This window comes from Mastomys coucha, unplaced genomic scaffold (genome assembly GCF_008632895.1).
Source record: "Mastomys coucha isolate ucsf_1 unplaced genomic scaffold, UCSF_Mcou_1 pScaffold5, whole genome shotgun sequence".
NCBI classification, from domain to species: Eukaryota; Metazoa; Chordata; class Mammalia; order Rodentia; family Muridae; genus Mastomys; species Mastomys coucha.
This window is the reverse complement of record NW_022196911.1, coordinates 99,022,000-99,044,147: the sequence shown is the minus strand read 5'-3', so window position 1 is coordinate 99,044,147 and position 22,148 is coordinate 99,022,000. Positions and strand designations below refer to the sequence as shown.

At 47.3% G+C, this 22,148-nt stretch overlaps 1 protein-coding gene across 2 annotated transcripts; it reads left to right on the top strand.

The window, feature by feature from the left end:
• Window positions 1-1,754: 1,754 nt before the first annotated feature.
• On the top strand, window positions 1,755-21,535 carry Kif18b (kinesin family member 18B). 2 transcript variants are annotated; one of them, XM_031352920.1, is made up of 16 exons: window positions 1,755-1,898; window positions 10,342-10,668; window positions 11,214-11,371; window positions 11,670-11,774; window positions 12,009-12,119; window positions 12,202-12,399; window positions 12,513-12,689; window positions 13,178-13,252; window positions 13,373-13,530; window positions 13,942-14,110; window positions 14,582-14,697; window positions 17,934-18,139; window positions 18,397-18,910; window positions 19,975-20,058; window positions 20,497-20,582; window positions 20,807-21,535. In XM_031352920.1, exons 2-15 carry the CDS (start codon window positions 10,350-10,352, stop codon window positions 20,564-20,566), a joined length of 2,460 nt encoding a protein of 819 aa, XP_031208780.1. In that variant the 5' UTR covers window positions 1,755-1,898; window positions 10,342-10,349; the 3' UTR covers window positions 20,567-20,582; window positions 20,807-21,535. The 2 variants fall into 2 exon arrangements, with proteins under 2 accessions (XP_031208780.1, XP_031208781.1); XM_031352921.1 differs by having other exon boundaries at window positions 20,798-21,535.
• Window positions 21,536-22,148: the final 613 nt, after the last annotated feature.

Genomic DNA, 22,148 nt, shown 5'->3' with positions numbered 1-22,148 from the left:
AATTCTTGTTGGGCTAATTATAGATCAACTGACCTCACCAAAAAAAATTCTTTTATCTTGGCTTCTGTGATTTAAGAAGCAGACACTTTGCCAGATTCCCCATTTTCCTTTATACCTAAGCTGACATACCCACTATTGCCCAGTGTCTTAGTTAGGGTTTTACTGCTGTGAACAGACACCATGACCAAGGCAACTCTTATACGGACAACATTTAATTGAGGCTGGCTTACAGGTTTAGAGGTTCAGTTCATTATCCTCAAGGTGGGAGCATGGCAGCATCTAGGCAGGCATGGCACAGGAGGAACTGAGAGTTCTACCTCTTCATCTAAAGGTGGCTAGGAGAATACTGACTCCCAGGAAGCTAGGACACGTGTCTTAAAGCCCAGGCCCACAGTGACACACCTACTTCAAGGCCACACCTCCAAATAGTGCCACTCCCTGGGAGGCCAAATATATTCAAACCACTACACCCAGCATGTTTTTACTATAGCCTGTATCATCTTATGTTATTGTTATTTATTAATTCTCTTCTCCCCCACCTCTACCCCTTTCCAGGGACTCCCTATAGTTCAGGCTGGCCTAGTACTTACTATGTACATGAAGCTGGCTTTGAACTTGTAACATTTCCCCTCTCTTTCTGCCTTGACATGTATCACAATCCCTACCTGTGACAAATATCTAATTTTTTCTAATAGACTGTGAGCTCTGTATATCACATATCACTGTAACCTCTGAATCTGTCATAACAATCGTTGAATGAGTCTGAGAACACCTAGTACAGTTTCATTGAACATTTATAAGATGTTATTCACATTATGGGTTTTTTTTTTGAAATTTTTATTTATGGAGATTTAGCTCAGTGGTAAAGAAAAGGCCTTGGGTCTGGTCCTCAGCTTGGGCAGTTGGGCAGGGGTGGGAGTTTAGGGGGCAAAAGAAAAAAAAAAAAGGACCAGATTCGGTACCTGTTCTCTTAATGGCCTTGAAGGCCCTAAACTTAAACCCTCCATTTTACCTGGAACCTCTGCTGAAATACAATTCACAGTCAGAGAGGAGGGCACCCTTAACCAGGAAGCTATCATTAAACACTGCTCCTTTTGGAGATGGAGAAGGCAAGAGTATTCAGTGTTCTTGTTGCTTTATACTAACCCCAACTTCATGTAACTTTGTTGTTTTGCCCTCATTAAACTAAGTGTGGTGAATAAATAATTTGAGTCAAGTTATCCAGTATTAAATGACTCTGCTAGTCTGTTCACAGTTGTGGTGGAGGAAATTTTACCACCCTTACATGTCCCAGACCTGCTCACAATGCCACCGTGAGGATAGTTTACTGAAAACGGAGATCAAGTAAAGCTCTAACCTAGCTCTGGCTGGCCTGGAACGCTCTACATGGAGGCTGGCTGGCTTCGAACTCACATAGATCCGCCAACCTTTGCCTTCTGAGTGACAGGACTAAAGGCACGAGCCACTCTGAGTTGGAGGGTGCCTATTTGGGCCACAAAAGCAGGTTTAAAATCCTGTCGAATGTGTGGTCGGTGTAACCGATGCTGAACTCAGCCCACAGACCACAGAGACTAGAAACTGGAAACTGGTTTCTGGCGGCAATTCTGCTCAGACTAGTTTGATTCCGCCAAGGAAAACTCCAGAGTGCAAGAGAACTAGTGCGCAAGCGCACCTCCGGCTGTCTTTGTTACTTAGGAAACAGCCAATCAGCGAGCTCGGCGGTGACCAATGGAAAGCGCGGATGAGAGGACCGGCTAGTTTGAACGCGCCGCGCCGGAAAGAGGTTGATTCGGTGGAATCGGGTGTGGGGGAGATCCCTCCTGAGTCCGAGGGCTTCCTGTCGGAGGCGGAGGGACGCGTAAGCGATCCCCGACACCAGCGGCAGGAACCGACGAAAGGTAAGCTTTGGTCCACCGTGGGCGGCCCCGCGGGCTCCATGCAGAGCTGTGGTTCGCGCGGGCCGGCTGCCATTGCCTGGAACCTGAATCAGCACTTGTTTGGGCAGGTCAGGGACGTGTAGGAGTGCACTTCCTTTACACCGAGTGTACAGGCGATCGCGATCCCTGCGTCCCCCGCTCCTTTGAAAAGTGCACCGGCTCCGTAGTAGCTACCCCTCCTCGCGTGGGAGGTGGACTTGGGTCTTTCCACAGGTCAGAACTGGAGAGCTGGGACGCCCGGCGTGAGAGAATGGGATAGCCACGCTACTCTCCACGCCTCTTGTCAGAGCTGATTACGCAGCTGTGTGTGTACGGAGGGAGGCAACTTGGCACTCAGAAACACTGGCGTGCGGGAAAGAAAACCAGGCCTCTGTTAGTACCAGGATGATCGATCCTTTTAGCTTTGAACATTTGAGCTACTGACGTGACAAGTACAAGGTAGAGCCTGTTTTGTGCCCAAGAACTTAAAATATTGGTTTGTGTTGTTTTTGTTGTTGTTTTTTTTAATTCTGTGCATCATAGGAAAATGCTGTATCATATAACTTTCCTAGCGGTGTCTATTATTTGTTGGGCACTTAAAAACCCAATTTCATTCAAGCTTAACAAAAACTGATGAGACAGATAATAAAAATATTACAGTTTGCATATTTAGAAACCTAGGCACAGAGTGTAGTTAAGCTTGACCTGGGAGAACATATATAATTTTACTTTTTTGGATGAGCTTTTCGTTGTTTACAGCACTTCCCTCAATGTCCCTATCCTGTTTCTTCTCTGCCTATGTCATTATGCAACCTTACCCCCAGCCACTCAGAATTTTAAGGCATCTCATTCTCGATTACTTTGTTTTTATGTTATCTAATTTAGCTCCATTTGTACCTTTTTTTTTCTTTTCATGGTCTAGAGATCAAACCTAGCCCTAATACCTTTTTTAAAAAGTATAGAAGTACCATATTATTAGAGACATTTGCAAAGCTTTTCTCTTATCTAGTGACACATCAACTGGAATTATCATAATATTGTATAAACTTCACTCACCCTCCACAAGCAGTTATAAGTACAAACTAGGCATAGTAAGACACTTCTATTATCCCAGCACCTGACAGGCAGAGGAGAAGGGTCTTTGAGTTTAAGGCCAGTCATAGTGAGACTGTTTTGAAATAACTCCCCACAAATACAAATGAAAAAATTAAATTCACATTTGGGAATTAAAAAAAAATACACTGATGTCTGTTAAATAGATCATAATTATAATTAAAATTAAAATGGCATGGGGTTGGGAGTGTGAGCTAGTGGCAAATGCTTCCTTAGCATACACAGGGGCCTGGGTTTAGTTCTTAGCACCCCCACCCTGGTCCTCTCAAAATAGAAGCTATAGGAACTTTTAGTTGGTATAAGGCCAATGAGGTGATTAAATTAGTTTAAAATTTACCTTCACACAAATGAAAACAAACAAACAACAACAAAACCCACTCAATTCCCAGATATTTACAGTCAGAAAAGCAAACCTTTCATTTCATCTTAAGAGTCTAGGTTTTATTTTGAACACAATTAAAATTACAAGTCTACCCTTTTTATAGGTGGACTTGTAAAAGCTTCAGATAAAAACCTCAGGAACCAGAAAGTAGCATGTTCAAGGTCCTAAGTTCAATCCTGCACTGCCATGGTTCAGTGTCTGCGCGTGTGTGTCAGGGTGACCTGGGAATGGAGACCAATCCCGCTAAACTAACAAAATATGAAATGAGAAAGAGCATTCCCTGTAAACGCGTAAAGATGCAAGAAAGCTCACTATTGCTGCTTCCAGTCAATACTGTACTGGAATTCCTAGCCAATAAGACAAGAAAAACAAACCACAACTTTATAATATAGGGAATAAGCAAAACAAACTTGGCCGTGGCGTGTGCATACAGTCCCAGCACTTGGGAGGCAGAGGCACCAGGATCTCAATGCCAAGATGAGCTGTATATCCAGATCAAAGAGAATGAAAAACAACAGAAAGGAATCAACTGTTACAGCTCAGCATTAGGATGTGTGCAACACCCCGCCCTGGAAAAAAAAAAAAGCTTAGCCTAGGTATGATATTCTACTCCAAAAACAAGCTGTGTGCAGGAGGGACCGGTTATGGTAACACACTGTTTTATGGATGCCAAGGTGAGGGATGTACAAAGCCCAGAAGTAAAAAGCCTACTAAACTGACCTATAGGCAGAACTAGTGTAAGAATGGAGTAGTGTCTCAGTGTGAGCTTAGATTCTAGCCTTGTCTATTTTGATGAGTTATCTTTGTTCCACAAAGTTATCCCAGTTCTCACAGAATGGGATTGTTGGGAAAGCTAAGAGAAGTCCTTTGTAAAGCATTTAGCATAGAGTGCTTACCCTGCAGATGCACTCAGTGACGCACTCTGTAAATGTTAGTTATGATATTTATTTTTAGGCTTTTAGGTTAAGCCTCTGTTCTTCTCTGGCCCTTATTCATTCATAGGACAAGTATTAATCAGCATCTGCTGCATGCTGGGAATGGCCCCCAAATACTTGGGGTGAGTGTGTGAGATAAGACACAAGTGTATGAGGAATGCTAAAAATCAGTGAAGGGGCTTTAGCTGTCCCCGTAGCAGTACCGTGAGAGAGCTGCATTCCTTCCTTCCCCTCTGTCTTAGCTCTCATTGTCTTCAGGGGGATCCCCAGAAGTCTTCAGAAATTCTCCTCCAGGGCCTTCAGAGGTTGATCTCATCCCTACAAGGCTGGGCAAGAGAAACCACCCCTAAAACATCTGGATCTTGGTTTCCCCGCCCCAGCTCAGCAGCGCACTAGCCTCTGGGTTTTAATGAGCTGCCCAGGGTTAGAAATAGGACTTGAGCGTGGCTGCCTGGGAACCCTGAAGATCTTATTAAAGAATCATCTCCCTTGTACTTTGGGCTGAAATGCTCTTTCCAAGCGAGGATCAAAGCAAACTTGACAAACGTTCTCTCATTAATCTCCCCATCCCCCTGGGGTGGGAGCAGATTGGTAGCTGCTCACACTGGCTCTCAAAGCGAGAAGCTGATATGACATTGATGGGCTTGTGTGGCTCAGGGAGAGACCTCCCCACCAGTCAGATGCAGAACTCAGACCAGGACCCAGGTGTCCTTGGGGCACCCATGCCGAGCGTTACCTTACATTCTGCACCTGGTGCCCCCAGCACTGTCTTGGGAAGAAAGAACATCTCATTAGGCAAACAGACTGGCCTCTCTGGCCCTCAGGAGGCGGGAGAAGAGAGCTGTAAAGGTTATGCGTACTTCTTGCCAGTGCCCTTTTTAATTTCCTGCTTAGAATGTTAGGCTGCTCTGTGGCTCCTCCTCAGCCGGAGCTCTCCCCAGCCTCAGGGACTGCTGGGGAGGCAGCCAGTGTGGACCTAAGCATGCTCTGCCTTTCCATTCCCACAGAGAAGCAGGTCTTGCGGGAGTGGGAGTGTAAAACAAGAAAAGGGAACTCTTGAGTGTTGAAAATGAGGTAGAGTCCATGTCTGCAAGTGCTTGCACAACATATAATCAAGTCCCATAAAAGGGATCATAGTCATTATATGAACTTAGGGACTTAGAGTCATGTGGCCATCAGAGCATAATAGATAATATTATTATCAGACAGGGCAGCAGGTCTGTAGTCAGACTGCCTGGGTTGGAACTAGCGCTCCATCACTCACTAGTATTGGAACCTTGGGCAAGTTGCTTAACCCTCTCTGTCTCAATTTTCTCACTGAAAAATGAGTGTAATAATACTATCCATCTTGTGGGGTTGCAGTGGAGATAAAGGAGATGATGTGTGTGAGTTGCTTTGAACAGACCTTGATAGAATGAGCTCTTCGCTAATATGTTTATCATGACAATCTGATTGCCGGGATGAAAACTGAATTATACACACATGAAAGGATTATTGTTGGTTGGTATCTTTCCCTTGTTCGGTGCTGGGAAGATGTTAAAGAATGGCTCACTTCTGCCTCATTCCCCAAGGAAACCCCAAGCTGTTGGCCAGAATATTCAGCAGAAGGCCCACTTTCCTTTGCTGAATGACCTTCATTATGACTGATCAGTAGATACAACCTTTATCAGGAAAACAATCATCTGTTTATATCCCTCAGGAGCAGCTCCTATTCCTTCCCCCATGTTAATATGTCCCTAGAGCTGGCCTACACTGACTCCTGCACACATTTCAAAAATTCCACCCCTACCGTTAGTAGCTTGCTCAGAGGAGAAATAGACAGGCACAGAGATAGGAGAGAGTACCAAATGACTACAGGCTGGAAGCCTCTGGAATCATTAGCAGATCAACACTGGGAAATCTGTTGTATTACCCTGTGCATCAACAGATTCAGGGAGAGATACAGTGGGATCATTTCACCAAGTTCACATTCCTGCATCCCTACTGGGCAGTGAAGGCCAGGCAACCAAATAAAGAAGAGCTGAAAATAGAAAGCAACTGTCATTATTTGCAAACTATATTATCATTTAATTGAAAGGCCTAGGAGAATCAATGGCAATCTATTAGAGCTAATAAGAACATTTGGCATTCTAGGCAGATGCATGCTATGCACCCAGATATTCAAAGCTTTCCTGTCTATATTCTGGCAAGATAGGGTTTTGGAAATGCAATTGTAAAAGGTGTCTTTTCACAATATAACAAAGACTGTGTAATAACTAGTAATAATCCTAATTAAGAATGTACAATACTCGTGAGAGGAAAATTATGAAATTTTACTGAAGATTATAAAGTTATGAATGCATGGAAAGAGACAGCAGGTCCTAGGTGGGAAGCTTCCGATCATAAAGACAGGAAGTCTTCTCATATTAACCTATAAATTAAAAATAATCCAAATTAAAGTCTTAGTAGGATTTTCTTCATGGAGCTTTACCAGAGAATTCTAAACTCATATACAAGGCAAGATGTCCGAGAATAACCAGAGAAAGAGCAGAAGGAGACACATTACAGAGGAACGCTGACAGTGGTGCGTCAGGGAAGCAGCGAGGCCCACAAATAAGATCATGCCTCAAAATTTTTTTGCATTTGAAATAGGTGGGAAAGAAATTGTCTTCAATAAATGATCTTGAGATAATTGCTTGCCAGTTGGAAAGAAAGATATTTTTAAAACTTTACTATTCACAACAATTTTATTTCCATAAAGAACAAAATGTAAGAAAGGAAAGTATTAGACAGGAGTGTAAGAAAAACATGTTGTTTAAAAAAAGCCGTTTTTTCCAAACAGGGTTTCTCTGTTTAAGTCCTGGCTGTCCTGGAACTCAAACTCTGTAAACCAGGCTGGCCTTGAACTCAGAAATCTGCCTGCCTCTGCCTCCCAAGTGCTGGGATCAAAGGTGTGTGCCACCACCGCCCAGCCCTTTTTTTTTTTTTTTTTTTTTTTTGAAGCAGGATCTCTCACCATATAGCCTTGGATATACTGGAACTTACTATGTAGCCCAGGCTGGCCTCCAACTCACAGAGATTGACTAACCTGCCTCTGCCTCCCCAGCCCAGAAAAAAAAAAAAAATGTTATCTTAAACATGACATAGAAGTCATAAAAAATACCTGGCCATGGTAGCACACACCTGTAATTCCAGCATATGGGAAGTAGAGGGCAAAGATCAGGGGTCAGGATCATCCTGAACATACTGAGTTCAGGATAAGCATGCGTGACATGAGACACTCCTTCAAAAAAAAAGCCATAAAAGGAAAGAATAGACATTTGACCATTTAAATGTAAGCCAGAGTGGTAGGTCATTCCTGTAATCAATCCTAGCACTTGGGAAGTAGAGGCAGGAGGATCAAGAGTTCAAGGCTAGCTTCAGCTACATAGTTAAAAACACCAGCCTGAGCTACTTGGGACCCTATCTCAAAAAATGTATCATAAAATAAAAATCACTACATAAAGAAAAAAAAAAGCCACCTGAGAATTGCTACCTACAGTCGTCTATCCTTACTAGGTCAGTGGCAGCAACTCATCCTAGCTTGGGAGGTGGAGGTGAGAGGAGCTGGAGTAATTCAAGGTCATTCACTGCTAAATAGCAAGTTTGTAGCTAGTATGAGTTCCATGAGACACTGTCTCAAACAAACAAACAAAAATGGTGCAAGTTGGGGCTGGTGAGATGGCTCGGCGGGTAAGAGCACTGACTGCTGCTCTTCTGAAGGTCCTGAGTTCAGATCCCAGCAACCACATGGTGGCTCACAACCACCCGTACAGCTACAGTATACTCATACACATAAAATAAATAAGTAAATCTTTTAAAAAAATGTTGCAAGTTTTACTACATTTAAGGTAGGTTTTCCAGCAGTGGTGGCCACACCTTTAATCCCAGCATTTGGGAGGCAGAGGCAGGCAGATTTCTGAGTTCCAGGCCAGCCTGGTCTACAGCCTGAGTTCCAGGGCAGCCAGGACTATACAGAGAAACCCTTACTTGAAAAACCAAAAAAAAAAAAAAAAAAAAAAAGAGAGAGAGAGAGAGAGAGAGAGAGAGAGAGAGAGAGAGAGAGAGAGAGGCAGGTTTTCCATGGTTATTTTAATACCAGTAATAGCCAGTAATGTAACCCAGGGAAAGAAGACATACAAACATCAGAAGGTGCTAAAAGCTCTATATCTTTCTAATAACAACTAAATTTAAAATAATAGAATGGGCTGGAGAGATAGATGGCTTAGTAACAAATGGCTTAGTAGTATAGTAACAGTCATTATGGGACTGGAGGGATGGATCAGCAATTGAAAACATTTACTGTTTTCTGGGCAGGTGGGGGTGGTCAGGGTGGGTGGTCAGCGTGGGAGGGACGGGGCACCAGAATTCAATACCCGATACCAGCCTAGGGGGACTTGCAACTACCATCTGATGCCCTCTTCTGGCCTCACATATTTACATACACACAATAAAATATTTGAGAGTATAATTACATATCTGGAAATTTTTTATTTAAAAAATGAAAACAGCTGGGCAGTGGTGGCGCATGCCTTTAATCCTGGCACTTGGGAGGCAGAGGCAGGTGGATTTCTGAGTTCAAGGCCAACCTGGTCTACAGAATGAGTTCCAGGACAGCCAGGGCTACACAAAGAAACCCTGTCTCAAAAAAACAAAACAAAAACAAAAACAAAAAAAGAAAATATCTTGAGGAATATAAAATGTATCTAAATAATCAATAGCCACACTTTTGCCTAAACTGTTTTGTTTATTTAGGAGGTTTTGATTTTTGAGACTAGGTCTAGCTAGGTTTCCTTGGCTGTACTCATAGAAATCTTCCTTTCTCTGCCTTCCAAGTGCTAATTACAGCTGTCACCATCACACCCAGCCTCAAATATTTAATGAGTATATAAATTTGGTATAATTTCAGCTATAATAATATCAGGGTTATTTCTGAGGGAAAAGGGCATTTTTTTAAAAAATTTATTTATTTTATATATATGAGTACACTGTTGCTGTCTTCAGACACTCCAGAAGAGGGCATTGGATCCCATTACAGATGGTTGAGCCACCATGTGGTTGCTGGGAATCAAACTCAGGCCTTGTGGTAGAGCAGTCAGTGCTCTTAACCGCTGAATCATCTCTCCAGTCTGGACAATTTTTTCTTATGTATTTGGATATGTATTTAGAGGTGCTGGGGATCAAACCTAAGGCCTCAATTATTCTAGTATAAGTGCTTCATTAAGCTACACTCCAACTTCCAATTTATTTCTCTTTTCTTTCCCTCTTGGTACCATGGAAGCCAGAGCTTCAAACAAACTTGGCTCCAAACATTTTTTTTTTAACCTGGGACAGGACCCAACCCTGTAGCTCAGGCGGGTCCTGAACTCTTGGTCTTCCTGCTTCATCCTTTTCTGTAACTAGGATTATATTTTTTCAAAACCAGGTTATTGACAATAAAATTTCTTAAGTAGCACAGCAAATGCCTGGGAGTAACTATGAAAATGTCCAGCGAGTGAGCGAGGGAGTCTTTCTACTAGATTTAAAGTGCGCTTTAACAATAGGAAAAGGCGGATAGGAGTGTGAGTATGAGCACATTGTTTATTACATTTCCTTTCTCATAAGGGGGCCATGCCACGCAGCATGTGTTAGGTCAGACAAAAACTTGCAGGAATCCTGGGGATTGAACTTAGGTCCTTAGGCTTGTCAGTAAGCTCCTTTACCTGCTGAGCCATTTCACTGGCCCTATAACCAAATGGATTAGTGGGAAATATAGGAAGTCCCGTAAAAGACCTTTGGGGACAAAGCCATTTGAATATGACAGAAATGCTATTTCAAGTGAGAAAGATGTGTATTAATAATTGATTCTGCTACTACCGACGTCTTGCTCTCTGGAGGATAAAATAGAGTGGAGGTCAGCCACTAGGAAGGTGGGAGAAAGGTCCTTCAATAGTGAAGCATACTCTTGAGTTGGTGTGGTCCTCGTCTCTCTGCACAGGTGTTGCCATGGTGATGGCTGTGGAAGACAGCACAGTTCGGGTGGTCGTGCGGGTGAGGCCCCCCACCCCTAAGGAGCTAGAGAGTCAGCGGCGGCCTGTGATTCAGGTGGTAGATGAACAGATGCTGGTGTTTGACCCTGAGGAGTGTGATGGGGGATTTCCTGGCCTGAAATGGAGTGGCTCCCACAATGGCCCCAAGAAGAAGGGCAAAGACCTGAGATTCGCCTTTGACCGTGTCTTTGGTGAGAAGTCCACTCAACAGGATGTGTTCCAGCACACTACACACAATATCCTCGACAGCTTTCTCCAGGGCTACAACTGCTCAGGTGAGAACTGCCTGCTTGCTAGTTTCTGGCTTGCCACTCTTATTTTTTTTCTGAGGAAAGGGTTCCGTTTATCTTCTGATCTCTCTGGGGGTGGGGTCCATTCATTCACTCAAATTCCACTGGGTCCTAGTACTGGGTACGAGGTACCTAGTATTGGTACTGGGTCTACAGTAGCCAGCCAATTAGTTAGACACCGAGTTTGAACTCTTGATGCTTACAACTCTCTAGAGGGAAGAAACCCTGACCATACAAATCACATGTGTGTGTGCATGTAAGAACTATGACCTCCCATCAGAAGGCAGCTGTAGCATAGAGAAGGAAGAGATAGCTCTCAACTCCAGTGCGTATCCTACTGACCAGAAATCCACAGGCTAAAGCACTTGAGCCCTGAGGGGTACCAGTGGCAGAAGCCTTAGGGCTGTGGTCATAGGCAGCAGGGGAAAGGGACTTGGGAAGGTGGACCTTGGTAGAAATGTGCTGGGACAACTCTCAGGGAGGGAGATTTGGCCCTGCTGCCACCCTGTTCCGCATTCTGTCCTTTGTAGTGTTTGCCTACGGAGCCACCGGGGCTGGGAAGACACACACTATGCTGGGAAGGGAGGGAGAGCCCGGCATCATGTACCTGACCACCATGGAACTGTACAGGCGTCTGGAAGCCCGCCAGGAAGAAAAGCAATTCGAGGTTCTCATCAGTTACCTGGAGGTAGGGTTGCTACCGATCTGGCCCACATCATACTTCATTCTCAGAACACCTGAAGGGTGGAGTGGGAAAGAGGTTCCAGGGAACAGATGTATCCCAGTGAGAGACCATGTGAAAAGGAAACCTAAACCTGTCCTTCTGCTCTTGTCATTTGACATCGCCTGCAAAGTGCCACTGCAGGGTTGATGGCTCAACGGCAGTTCTGCTGAGCCTGGCCCTCCCCACCCCGGTGTATGCTCTCTCTGTTGCTGTCCCAGGGAGGATGGTCTTCCTCAGGTCTCTTCTTCTCCTTTTTCCTAAGGTATATAATGAGCAGATCCATGACCTCCTGGAGCCCAAAGGACCCCTTACCATCCGTGAGGACCCTGATAAGGGTGTTGTGGTGCCAGGGCTTTCTTTCCACCAGGTATTCGCTGGGCCTCAGGTGTGGCCACCACTCCATTGGTTCTCTGGGGTTCCCTCAAATATAGTTTGGGAATCTCCTGGAAACCTTGGAAGTGATTGGGGGGCGGTGCGGCAGTAGTGGTGGCAGTAATGGTGGTAGAGTATGACTCTGTGCATACTCTGAAGAGCAGCCTTCCTGCCAGGAGAAAAGCTCTGAGGGTAAGACACAACCCCTCCCTGGGTATCTTTTCTATAGCCAGCCTCAGCAGAGCAGCTCCTTGAGATGCTGACCAGAGGCAACTGCAGCCGCACACAGCACCCCACGGATGCCAACGCCACATCTTCCCGCTCTCATGCCATTTTCCAGGTGAGCAGCATCAATCATGTGCTTAGCCTAAAGGTGTGGGTTCTGATGTCAGCGCCCCTCACTCCTACCCTCTGCCCCCCAGATCTTTGTGAAGCAGCAGGACCGGGTGCCAGGACTGACCCAGGCCCTTCAAATAGCTAAGATGAGCTTGATTGACCTGGCTGGCTCAGAGCGGGCATCTAGCACCCATGCCAAAGGAGAGCGTCTGCGGGAGGGTGCCAACATCAACCGCTCTCTGTTAGCACTCATCAATGTCCTTAATGCCCTGGCTGATGCAAAGGTACTATGGGGCTTGCCCATTGCCCCAAGGAGAGAAAAATGAGCACCTGAACCTGGCGGTCCTTCCCTCCAGGACAGGGCAATCTAACCCAGCTATGCACTTACTGCTGCCAGGGCCGCAAGTCTCACATACCCTACCGAGACAGCAAACTGACCCGCCTGCTCAAGGACTCCATTGGGGGCAACTGCCGTACTGTGATGATCGCTGCTGTCAGTCCTTCCGGCCTGACCTACGAGGATACTTACAACACCCTCAAATATGCTGACCGTGCCAAGGAGATCAGACTCACAGTGCGTGCCAGCCGGGAGGGAACCCCCAGCCTGAGAAGGGGGTTGGGACAAGCCGTAGACAGCATCCTTAGATTCCTGTTCAGTGCTCCCAGGCACATGAATGTCTTTGTCAGTGTTATTCTGTCCTGAGGAAGACTTTAGCTAGACTGAGGTAGGATGGTCTAGACTTGCTACAGGCAGCCAAGCCCTGTCGAGGTTCAAAAAGTGGCATAGGTACCCATATACACTGACTCCTCCAAAGACAGAGAAATTCTAGTCTACCCTGCCTGTCTCGGCACTGAACTCCACTTACCTGGAGCCACTACAGAGCAGCCCTCTGCCTGGCTAGAGTGCTCCAGTCAGAGTCAGGGCTCAGGCCGCACCGTCCTCTGCCCCTTGGTGTGCTCCCAGGCACATTACTGACTTGGGAGAGGGGGTCTCAGTAACATGGGTGGGCTTCCCCATCTCTATCACAGGGACAGCTGTTTTGTTCTGTGTCCCAATCTTAGCTGAAGAGCAACGTGATCAGCGTGGACCATCACATTAGCCAATATGCCACCATCTGCCAGCAGCTCCAGGCTGAGGTGAGCATCCTCTGGGAGCCAGACTTGGGGCAGGGAGCAAGACACAGGAGTCTGAAGTCCTGCTGGGGTTCTGTACCCTGCCTTTGTGGTCACCTGCAGACTGGGCTCCTGTTGTTTCAGGTGGCCTTCCTGAGGGAGAAGCTCCAGGCGTATGAGGCTGGAGCCCAGGCCCTGCAACAGCACTCTTCACAGACCCCCAAGTTCCAGGCGTATGAGGCTGGAGCCCAGGCCCTGCAACAGCGCTCTCCACAGACCCCCAAGCTGAGCATACCACAAAGGCAAGTTTGGCAGCCCTTTCCTGCCCCACCCTTCAAGTCAGCCACAGAAGGAATGAGCCCCATTCTTTTTTTTTTTTTTTCCACTTAGTGAGCTAGGAATATTTGTCTATGTTCCAATACCTAAAACAAGGGGTTCCTCACCAGGATCCAGCAACTAAAAGTTACTTAGATGGACAGCTAACATCCCAGCCCAAATAGACAAGCAAGTGTCTCCTCATCAGGAGGAGGTCAGCATCCGGGTTGGGTCTCATTGTCTTAACCCAGTGAGTCTCTGCCAGCTCCCACTCCCAATGGCCATCCATTTGTCACTCACGTGTGGCCAATGGGGCTCTGCCACCCAGATACCAAAAAATTCTGCCTCCCCTTATTAACTCCCCCTCTTAAACCTCTCAAAATTCATTTCTTCCTTAGTCTTTCTAGCTCCTCATTACAGCCTGGGCTAGCCAGCCAGTCCTCCACCCCAGAGTTCCATGCAAAGTCTGAAGCTCTTCAAGAGGAGAGCCTGGGAACAGCTACCCAGGGACAGGAGATTGTGGAAGAAAATGCTTCAGAGCAGGAGCAGTGCCCCCAGGACAGACAGGTAGGACTTGGGTGGGGGGTGAAGCTGTGTGTGAAACCTGGGCCTTGAAAAGACTCGGGGCTGGTGGGATACCAGGAAGCCAATTCCCCTTTCTCCGCCCACATGCATGTCTTGAATCTATCAGGATCTTACTTGCTTGAAAGTAGCTGGGAGAAAGGAGGGAAGGATTTGATTGATTGATTGATTGATTGATTTGATTTTTGAACATTTGTTTGTTTCTTTAGTTAGTGTGTGTGTGTGTGTGTGTGTGTGTGTGTGTGTGTGTGTGTATCCATGCCACAGTGCTTATGTATAACTCAGAGAATAATTTGTGAGAGTTGGTTCTCTCCTTTTACCATGTGGTTCCCAGGAATTGAACCCAGGTCTTTGGGCTTGGTGGCAAGCCCCTTGGTCTGCTGTGTCATGTCAGCATCCCAGGGGAAGGATTTTAGGAGATCATCCTGGCTGCTCCATTAATGCCTTCTCCTTTAGTTTTCAACCCAGAAGCCAGAGCCGAACCTGCCAGGGTCCCCTAGTCCAACGGGGCAGGCGAAGCCAGGCATGAGGCAACATTCACCACAGAAACTGGATGCGGACCACTCCAAACAGTAGGTGTCTTGTCTCCAGTGAGCCTGAGGTGGGAAGTGACCAGTCAGCCTCCTGGGGTGACAGCTGGTGTTTAGAATGTCATCAAAGTTCTGGTGCTCTGCTGACAGTCAAGTCTCTTTTCTTTTGGTTTTTGAGACAGGGTTTCTCTGTGTAGCCCTGGCTTATCCTAGAACTTGCTCTGTAGACCAGGCTAGCCTCAAACTCAGAGATCCTCCTGCCTCTGCCTCTGGAGTGCTGGGATTAAAGGAATGCACCACCACCTGCTTTAACTGCCCTTTCGAGACAACTTTACCCCACTCCCACCTCCACCCCCACTCCGTCCCCCAAACCTTATCGACCCCAGAAGGACAGCAAGCACTAGCTAGTAGGACAGGCTGGGGCTGGCAGGTGGCTTTCCAGTCTATATGGGCAGAACTGCTGTCCACAGCCAGGAGGAGCCACACCCCACTTGGAAGAGGAGTAACCGAGAGTCAGGTTTTCCTATGCATCCTTAACATCCGATGGTGGCAAATTTCCCCAGAAGTAAATAAAAGCCTCCACCTGGAGCCAGAGAAGAGAAGATCTGGACCATTTCTTCGGAGTCACAGAGGGGATTCTCTCTAGTTTCCCTGTGGCCCCCAGTACACAGATCCCTGGCCACTTAGCGTTGCCGCTGACAGCCCCCCGCCCCTCCCCAGCACACACGTTCACACTAGGCGCTGTATTTAAAGCTTCTGGACAGAAGGCCTGCTTAATTTTATTTCTCGTCAGAGAGTAGCTGTTCCCGACTCAGCAAAAATGCAGCGGGCTGAATAATCAAAGGCTCATTATCTGTCTCATGCTGCCAGCTCCCTGGACCCTAAGGAGCCAGGAATACATGGGTAGGATGTCCCATTGGCTCCCATGGATGACTCGGTCTTACTTCCTGGTGTCCCCATTATAAAGAGAGAGGCCACTTGGTCACCATTTTGGCTCTACCTGTGGCTTTGCGGCCTCTGACAAGTTACTTCCATCTAGGCCATGATTTGAAAATCACAATTCTTATGCCCTCTTAGTTCTTTGAGACGGAATACTAATAAACTATAACACAGGGTCCCAAGGATCAGTTGTTGCAGGCTTACATTTGGAAAAGCTCTGACAACCAGATAAAGCAATTTCCCTTTGACTTGATTAGAACTTGGACCACCAGGGCATTGAATAGATTTGAGAGAGATTTTTTTCCAGTTCAGTGGTTTTTCAAGACTTTTTAATTTTCAGTTGTAAAATCTTTCTTCTTTTTATTTTTTACTTATTTATTTATTTATTTATTTTTCTTGCTTTTTTGTTTAGTCGGTTTTTGTTTTAAGACAGGAGTATCATCTCTACAGAGCTCTGGCTGTCCTGGAACTCACTATGTAGACTCCACTGGCCTCAACTCACAGAGGTCCACCTGCCTCTGTCTCTCATACTGGGATTAAAGGTGTAACATGAAATCTTATGCTGAGGTCTAATACATGGGACAGACAAAACAGAGTTGTTCTATCTTATGTTTGCTGGAAACCTAACCTGAAAGCCCACGTCCACACAGGGAGCTGTGCCCTCTTTCTGGGGCACAGCAGACACCGTCAGACCTGGGGCATCTCATACCCAGGCTGGTGTATTTCTCCCAATGCCCACTTGTTCTAAAGAGTTCAAATCTTCCTCATAAATAGTGGCTCAAAAAGACACAGAGTTTTTGTTGTGTCCTCCTTAATTAATGTCCTGCCTGCTTTCACAAAGGCCTTGAGGCTGCTTTTCCAAATGAGTTTGTGTTTCTTGAGCACACACTGACCGAGGGCAGTGAAGGGGTCCAGAGAATCCAGACAGGTGGTTACCTGAGGATAAATCATTTGCCATGAATAATCCTTACCAAGGTAATTGTGTTTATTCTTTTATCACAGGCGTGCCTTAGGGGGAAGGAATTTTCTTTATGAGAATCTAAATTTACAATATCAATAATCACATTACTTTCAGAATTTCCTTTAACTAGTCCCCTGGCATGTGTGAACTGTGTGTTGGTTTTCACACACTTTTTCAGTATCCCTGCCATTTGCTAGAAAATACTTCTCCAAATGCATTTTTAAGGGTCTTCTCAAAGCTGCAGTCAACATAGCCTATCTTATCTAATCTCCCCGTATTCCAAGAAAGTAGATACCATTTTACAGAAACAATAGTTTAGTGTGATGGACATTCTTAAATACTCTGCATGTAAAGTGAGTCACTTAGGCTGGATGTGACAGCACATACCTTTAGTCCTAGAACTCAGAAGGCTAGACAGGATCTCTGAGTTCCATTTCAGCCAGAGTTCTGTGGTGAACCCCTGTCTCAACCAACAATAAAGCCAGATGTGTTAACACACGCCTTTAATCCCAGCCCTTGGGAGGCAGAGGCAGGCAGATTTCTGAGTTCGAGGCCAGCCTGGTCTACAGAGTGAGTTCCAGGACAGCCAGGGCTACACAGAGAAACCCTGTCTTGAAAAACCAAAAAATAAAAAATAAAAAAATAAAAAAATTCCAGGAGCCCTGTGAGGTGATTGTACTTGTTCCCAGCTGTAGAGACTTGGCTAACCAGTGAGTCAGGATCCTGCTGCTGGAGCTTGTTGAGCTGGGGTCTGAGCGGGACTGAGTGGATCTGGGTTCTTAACTATTACCTTCCCCCCAGGGTAAACGAACTTCAGTCACAGTACCAAGCTAGGAGTGCACACATCTATAACAGTAGCCTTTGGGAGGTGGAGACCAGAGGATAGATCTGGAGTTCAATGACATCCTGAGCTATATAGCATGTTCAAGGCCAGTCTGGGCCACATGAGACCAGAAGACCACAGCATTTTTGTTTGTTTGTTTGTTTGAGACAGGGTTTCTCTGTGTGGAGACCACAGCATTATTAAATGGCAGAGCTGAGGAGGAATTCAGACCTCCCAAGTCCAAGGTCACTTGGTACCCTTTTCCTATTTCCCAGGTTACTGGCTTTGTTGTGGGGCATGCATAATAGGTGACACCTCTCACCATTGCCTGTAGAGAGATGTTGACCTTCATTAAGGTCATGCCAGAGAGGGCCCATGGCCAGGAGGAGGGTGAAGCAAGTAAGCTAATCTGGGGCAAGGTAGGAGGGAGCTAGCAGGAGAGACTAAGTGCCCTCAGTCACATCTAGAGTGATGGGACAGTGTACAACACAGACGCCTGCATGGTCAGTTTCTGTCTAAGTAAGTTACATGCAAATTCTCTATCCTCTGTTCCAGGTTGGCCCTCCGGGTACTACGCCTGGCCCAGCAACAATACTCCCTGCTACAGGCAGCCAGCCTCCTGACTCCTGACATGATCTCAGAATTTGAGACCCTGCAGCACCTAGTGCTCGAGGAAAGCATTGAACATGGGGCTGAGAGCCCCAGGTCTCGTAGTCTGGCCAGGGGGGACCCGCTAGCCCAAGAGCTGTGTTCAGAATCTAGTGAGTGTCACCTATTCGTACAACCTCTAAGGTCTGCCTGCAGCCAAGGTGTGGACTGGGCCCTCACGTACTGCCTTATGCTGTGGTGGGAGGCTGGAGCCTAACGAAGTTTATGGTTTTCTATGCAAAACTAGGCCAAAGAGAACCGAGGGATTAAGGTTCTTTGTGCCTCTGATATCTGCCCCCATATTCTATATACCCCCTTTCTCTCTGGCCAGCCCCAGTCTCGTCTCAGCGTTTTCATTCTCTCTGTCCAGAATCGTCAGGGTACTGTGGTCCAGTAACCCGGACCATGGCAAAGCAACTGAATGGTCTCACACACACTCTGGGGATCCCACTGGTACCTGACTGCGCCTCAGATAAGACATTCCAAAAGCCTACCAAGGAGAAGAAAAGGAAGCTGAACCCGGAAGAGCCAGACAGCCTACCAGCCCCAAATCTGGAGACGAAGCGGCAGCGCCAGTCCTTCCTCCCCTGCCTGCGGAGGGGCTCTCTACCTAAGGCCCAGCCGTCCTCTGAGCCCAGAACGCCCCAAAGAGAAAGGGCCTCTCCCCCCTCCCCCTCCCCCCGAGTCTGCCCAGCCACGGTCATTAAAAGCCGGGTACCCCTGGGCCCTTCTGCCTTACAGAACTGTTCCACCCCTCTGGCCCTACCCACTCGTGACCTCAACACCACCTTCAATGTCTCTGAGGAGTCCCCTTTCAAACCCAGGTTCCATGAACAAAAAGTTTCCCCGGAGCTGAACAGCACAGACCAGCCCTTTCTCCCCAGGTGAGTCTCCAGGCATCTCCCACATCTGCCAGAGATGGAAGGTAGCCTGACTCTTGGAACAGAGACATTTGCCATCTGTCTCCCCTTGCTCACTCATCAGCCCTGTGCCCAGGCCCAGGAAAGCAGAGTATGCAGGTGTAAGCACAGAGTATGCAGGTGTAAGGCAACATGTACCTGGGCCTTATCTCTCCAACTCCGCTGGATTGTGGCGTGTTCATATGAGTAGCTAATGGGACGTTAATTTAGGAAGGGTCATCAGAGAACCAGGACCTAACAGGCCCAGCCCTGTCTATCCTAATGCTCTGTTTTGGTTCCATGACCTGTTCTGAGCCTGTATCCCACAGACAAATACCTATTTCATCTACTTGAACACCAGACTTTTCTCTCCATCCCAGTGTCGAGAATAGGAAAGGAAGGCAGCATGGCGGCACACGCCTTTAATCCCAGCACTCAGGAGGCAGAGGCAGGCAGATCTCTGTGAGTTCGAGGCCAACCTGGGCTATATAATGAGTTCCAGGACAGCCAGAGCTACACAGTGAAACCCTGTCTCAAAAAAACCCCAAAGGGGTCAGGCAGGACACTATGGAAGGAAAACTTAATTTAGTATTTTCTCGTACAAAGACAGAGCTGTTACCTTTGCCCTTTAACTACACAATGAGGGAAGGGAACAACTATGTGCTCAGGGCTGAACAAGTGGCAGAGTGACCAGGACATGTAAGGCAGAGGCCAGCAGGCTGTCCACCCACGGCCCACACCTTCCATGCCCCCTGAGCTGGCTCTCGGTAACAAGCTCAGAGCTGGGCAGGTGGAAGGGTGAAATTGCTTGAACTCAAGCTCCCGGGACGCACGAGAAACTGACATCTGGATGTTCTCTCAGAGCAGGGCTGTCACTCAGCTGTCAGCCCAGGCTGAGAGAGGCAGGGAGAGAGACCACCTTTTAGCAGAAAGAAGCCTCAGGTCATTTGGTCCAACCTTCCTGCCTGCAAGCTGGAGGCAGCTGGAGAGAGGAGACTGGTCAGTGGCGGTTCTGGCTCCCTCCTGACCTGTCTCATCTGCCCCCACAGCGCACCTGTCTTCATATTCACCGTGAAGGACCGCAAGCCTTCTCTTCCTATAACCACTGCCGGCAAGAAGAGGCGTGCTGTGAGGTGAGGCTGGCGTGAGGAGAAGGCTCTAACTGAAGCAGTGGGCTCCAACTGAGCACAGATTCCTACTGGTTTTCACCTTGCAGAAAGCAGCCAAGAGATTGTGAACAGGGCCAACATTTAGTGCTCTGGCTAGCATTTCTCTGGTCTTTATTTATCACAGGATTTTCCCAGAGATGATGTGGGCCCTAGCCCCTTATCTATGAGAGAGTCCTTGTTCATTGGTTAACCTGCTGACTAGAAATTTTCCTTCGCCTCCGTTTCCTTGAGTGTCCCTCATTCCATAAGCCTTGCCCTTGTGCCTCCCATTCTCATGTAGTTTTGAAAACTGCTGTTTACCTTCTGCCCTAGTGCCTAGCTAACCCCTTTCAACACACACCTGGGTCCAGAACATGCCTGGGACCTCCTCACCTTCTTGTCTCCCTGCCTTCCCTCCTTCAGGCCCTCGGTCTCCCGAGGCTACAGCTGCATTGCCCGTCTCCACAGTAGTACCTTGAAGAAGCCAGACTGACCCCTCACGGTCCCAGGTAACTGGAACTGGGGACAAACATAGCTGGGCAGAGATGGCAGATGAAAATGGGGTGTGGGGCAGGGTGCATGGGGATCCAGGTGGAAGGAGGGCCTGGAGTACTGTCAAGCATGTCAGGGACTCTCGAGGGAGGTGGGAGTCGGGCGGGAGGAGAGGCGAGAGCTGTGGGGCAGAGCCTCACTTTGTCTTTCTGTACCTCTCTCTGTCTAACTGGCTGTGCAGAGCCACCCTTGAGCCCCCACTGCCTTGATGACCAGAGGACTCCTAAGGGGCTGATCGGGTGACAGAGTGCTGTTAACTGGGTGTCCTGACCACGAGGGACTCCTGGCAACCATGACTGTTCTGATTGGCCAACAGCCTTCTCTTGTCCTTGTAGCTGCCAATGCAAAGAGTCCCTGGCCTGCCTTCCCCCCCTTGGAGCAATTAACACCACCATGCCTTAGCTCTGTTAACACCCCTCCCCAACCACGGTCTATTTGCCTTCTTTATTAGTCTCTTTCACACTCAGCTTCTTGGTATATACATATTCCTTTGTGAGTGTTAAGCGTGTAGCTGTATTAAAGGATCCTGTCGGGGCTTCTCATTCCCAAAGCCTTCCACACAAGCAGGGAACTCTTGGGCTCTGTTCTTTACCCCTCAGCTCCATGTCTGACAGCAGGGCTCTGCACAGTGAAGGTGGATGAGGACAAGAGGGGTTGCTGACAAGTGCCGGCTTAGCTCTCCTGGTGCTAAACACACCATACATCCAGAATGTAAGGACAGAGGGGAATGTGAGGATAGAGCTTTGGTCTAAATGCTAGCTGGTTGTGTCAGTATTTAGGCATCCTTCTCATCTTTGGCTTCTCTATATTCACATGTATTTATATGTATACACATAGGTGTATAGATTTTGTTGTAATAATTAATAAACATTCCCATCTCTGGTGTCTTCTTCCTTCTACACTCTGAAAAGTGAGTGTTGATTTTTCTTTTTCTTTTTTTTTGGGTTTTTTGAGACAGGGTTTCTCTCTGTAGCCCCGGCTGTCCTGGTACTCACTCTGTAGACCAGGCTGGCCTCGAACTCGGAAATCCGCCTGCCTCTGCCTCCCAAGTGCTAGGATTAAAGGCGTGCGCCACCACTGCCCGGCTGATTTTTCTTTCTTACTGTTAAGACTTCAAGCTGGGTGTGGTGACACATGAGTGTGATCCCAGGACATGGCAAGCTGAAGCAGGAGGATCAGGCGTTAGGAGCCAGCTTTGCAACATAAGGTTGCAAAAAGGTTCCCTGAAATCACCAGGGAACGTCTAGGCCTGTAGCTCAGTGCTAGGGTGCTTGCTTAGCATGCTTGCACCCTGGGTTCGAGAAACTTAGAATCCAGAAAACAATACCGCCTGGCTTCCCACAGCCTTTTGTTCTAGGCCTGTGCTGGGCTCCTCACTCCAGTAACATCCTGTCCCTGGGCCTGGGAGATGGGTCATCAGGTAAAGGCCCTGGTTTTTCAGGCCTGACAATCTGAGTTCAATCCCAGAGCCCACTCCACAGTTGTCCTCTGCTCACACACACACACACACACAATGGCATACA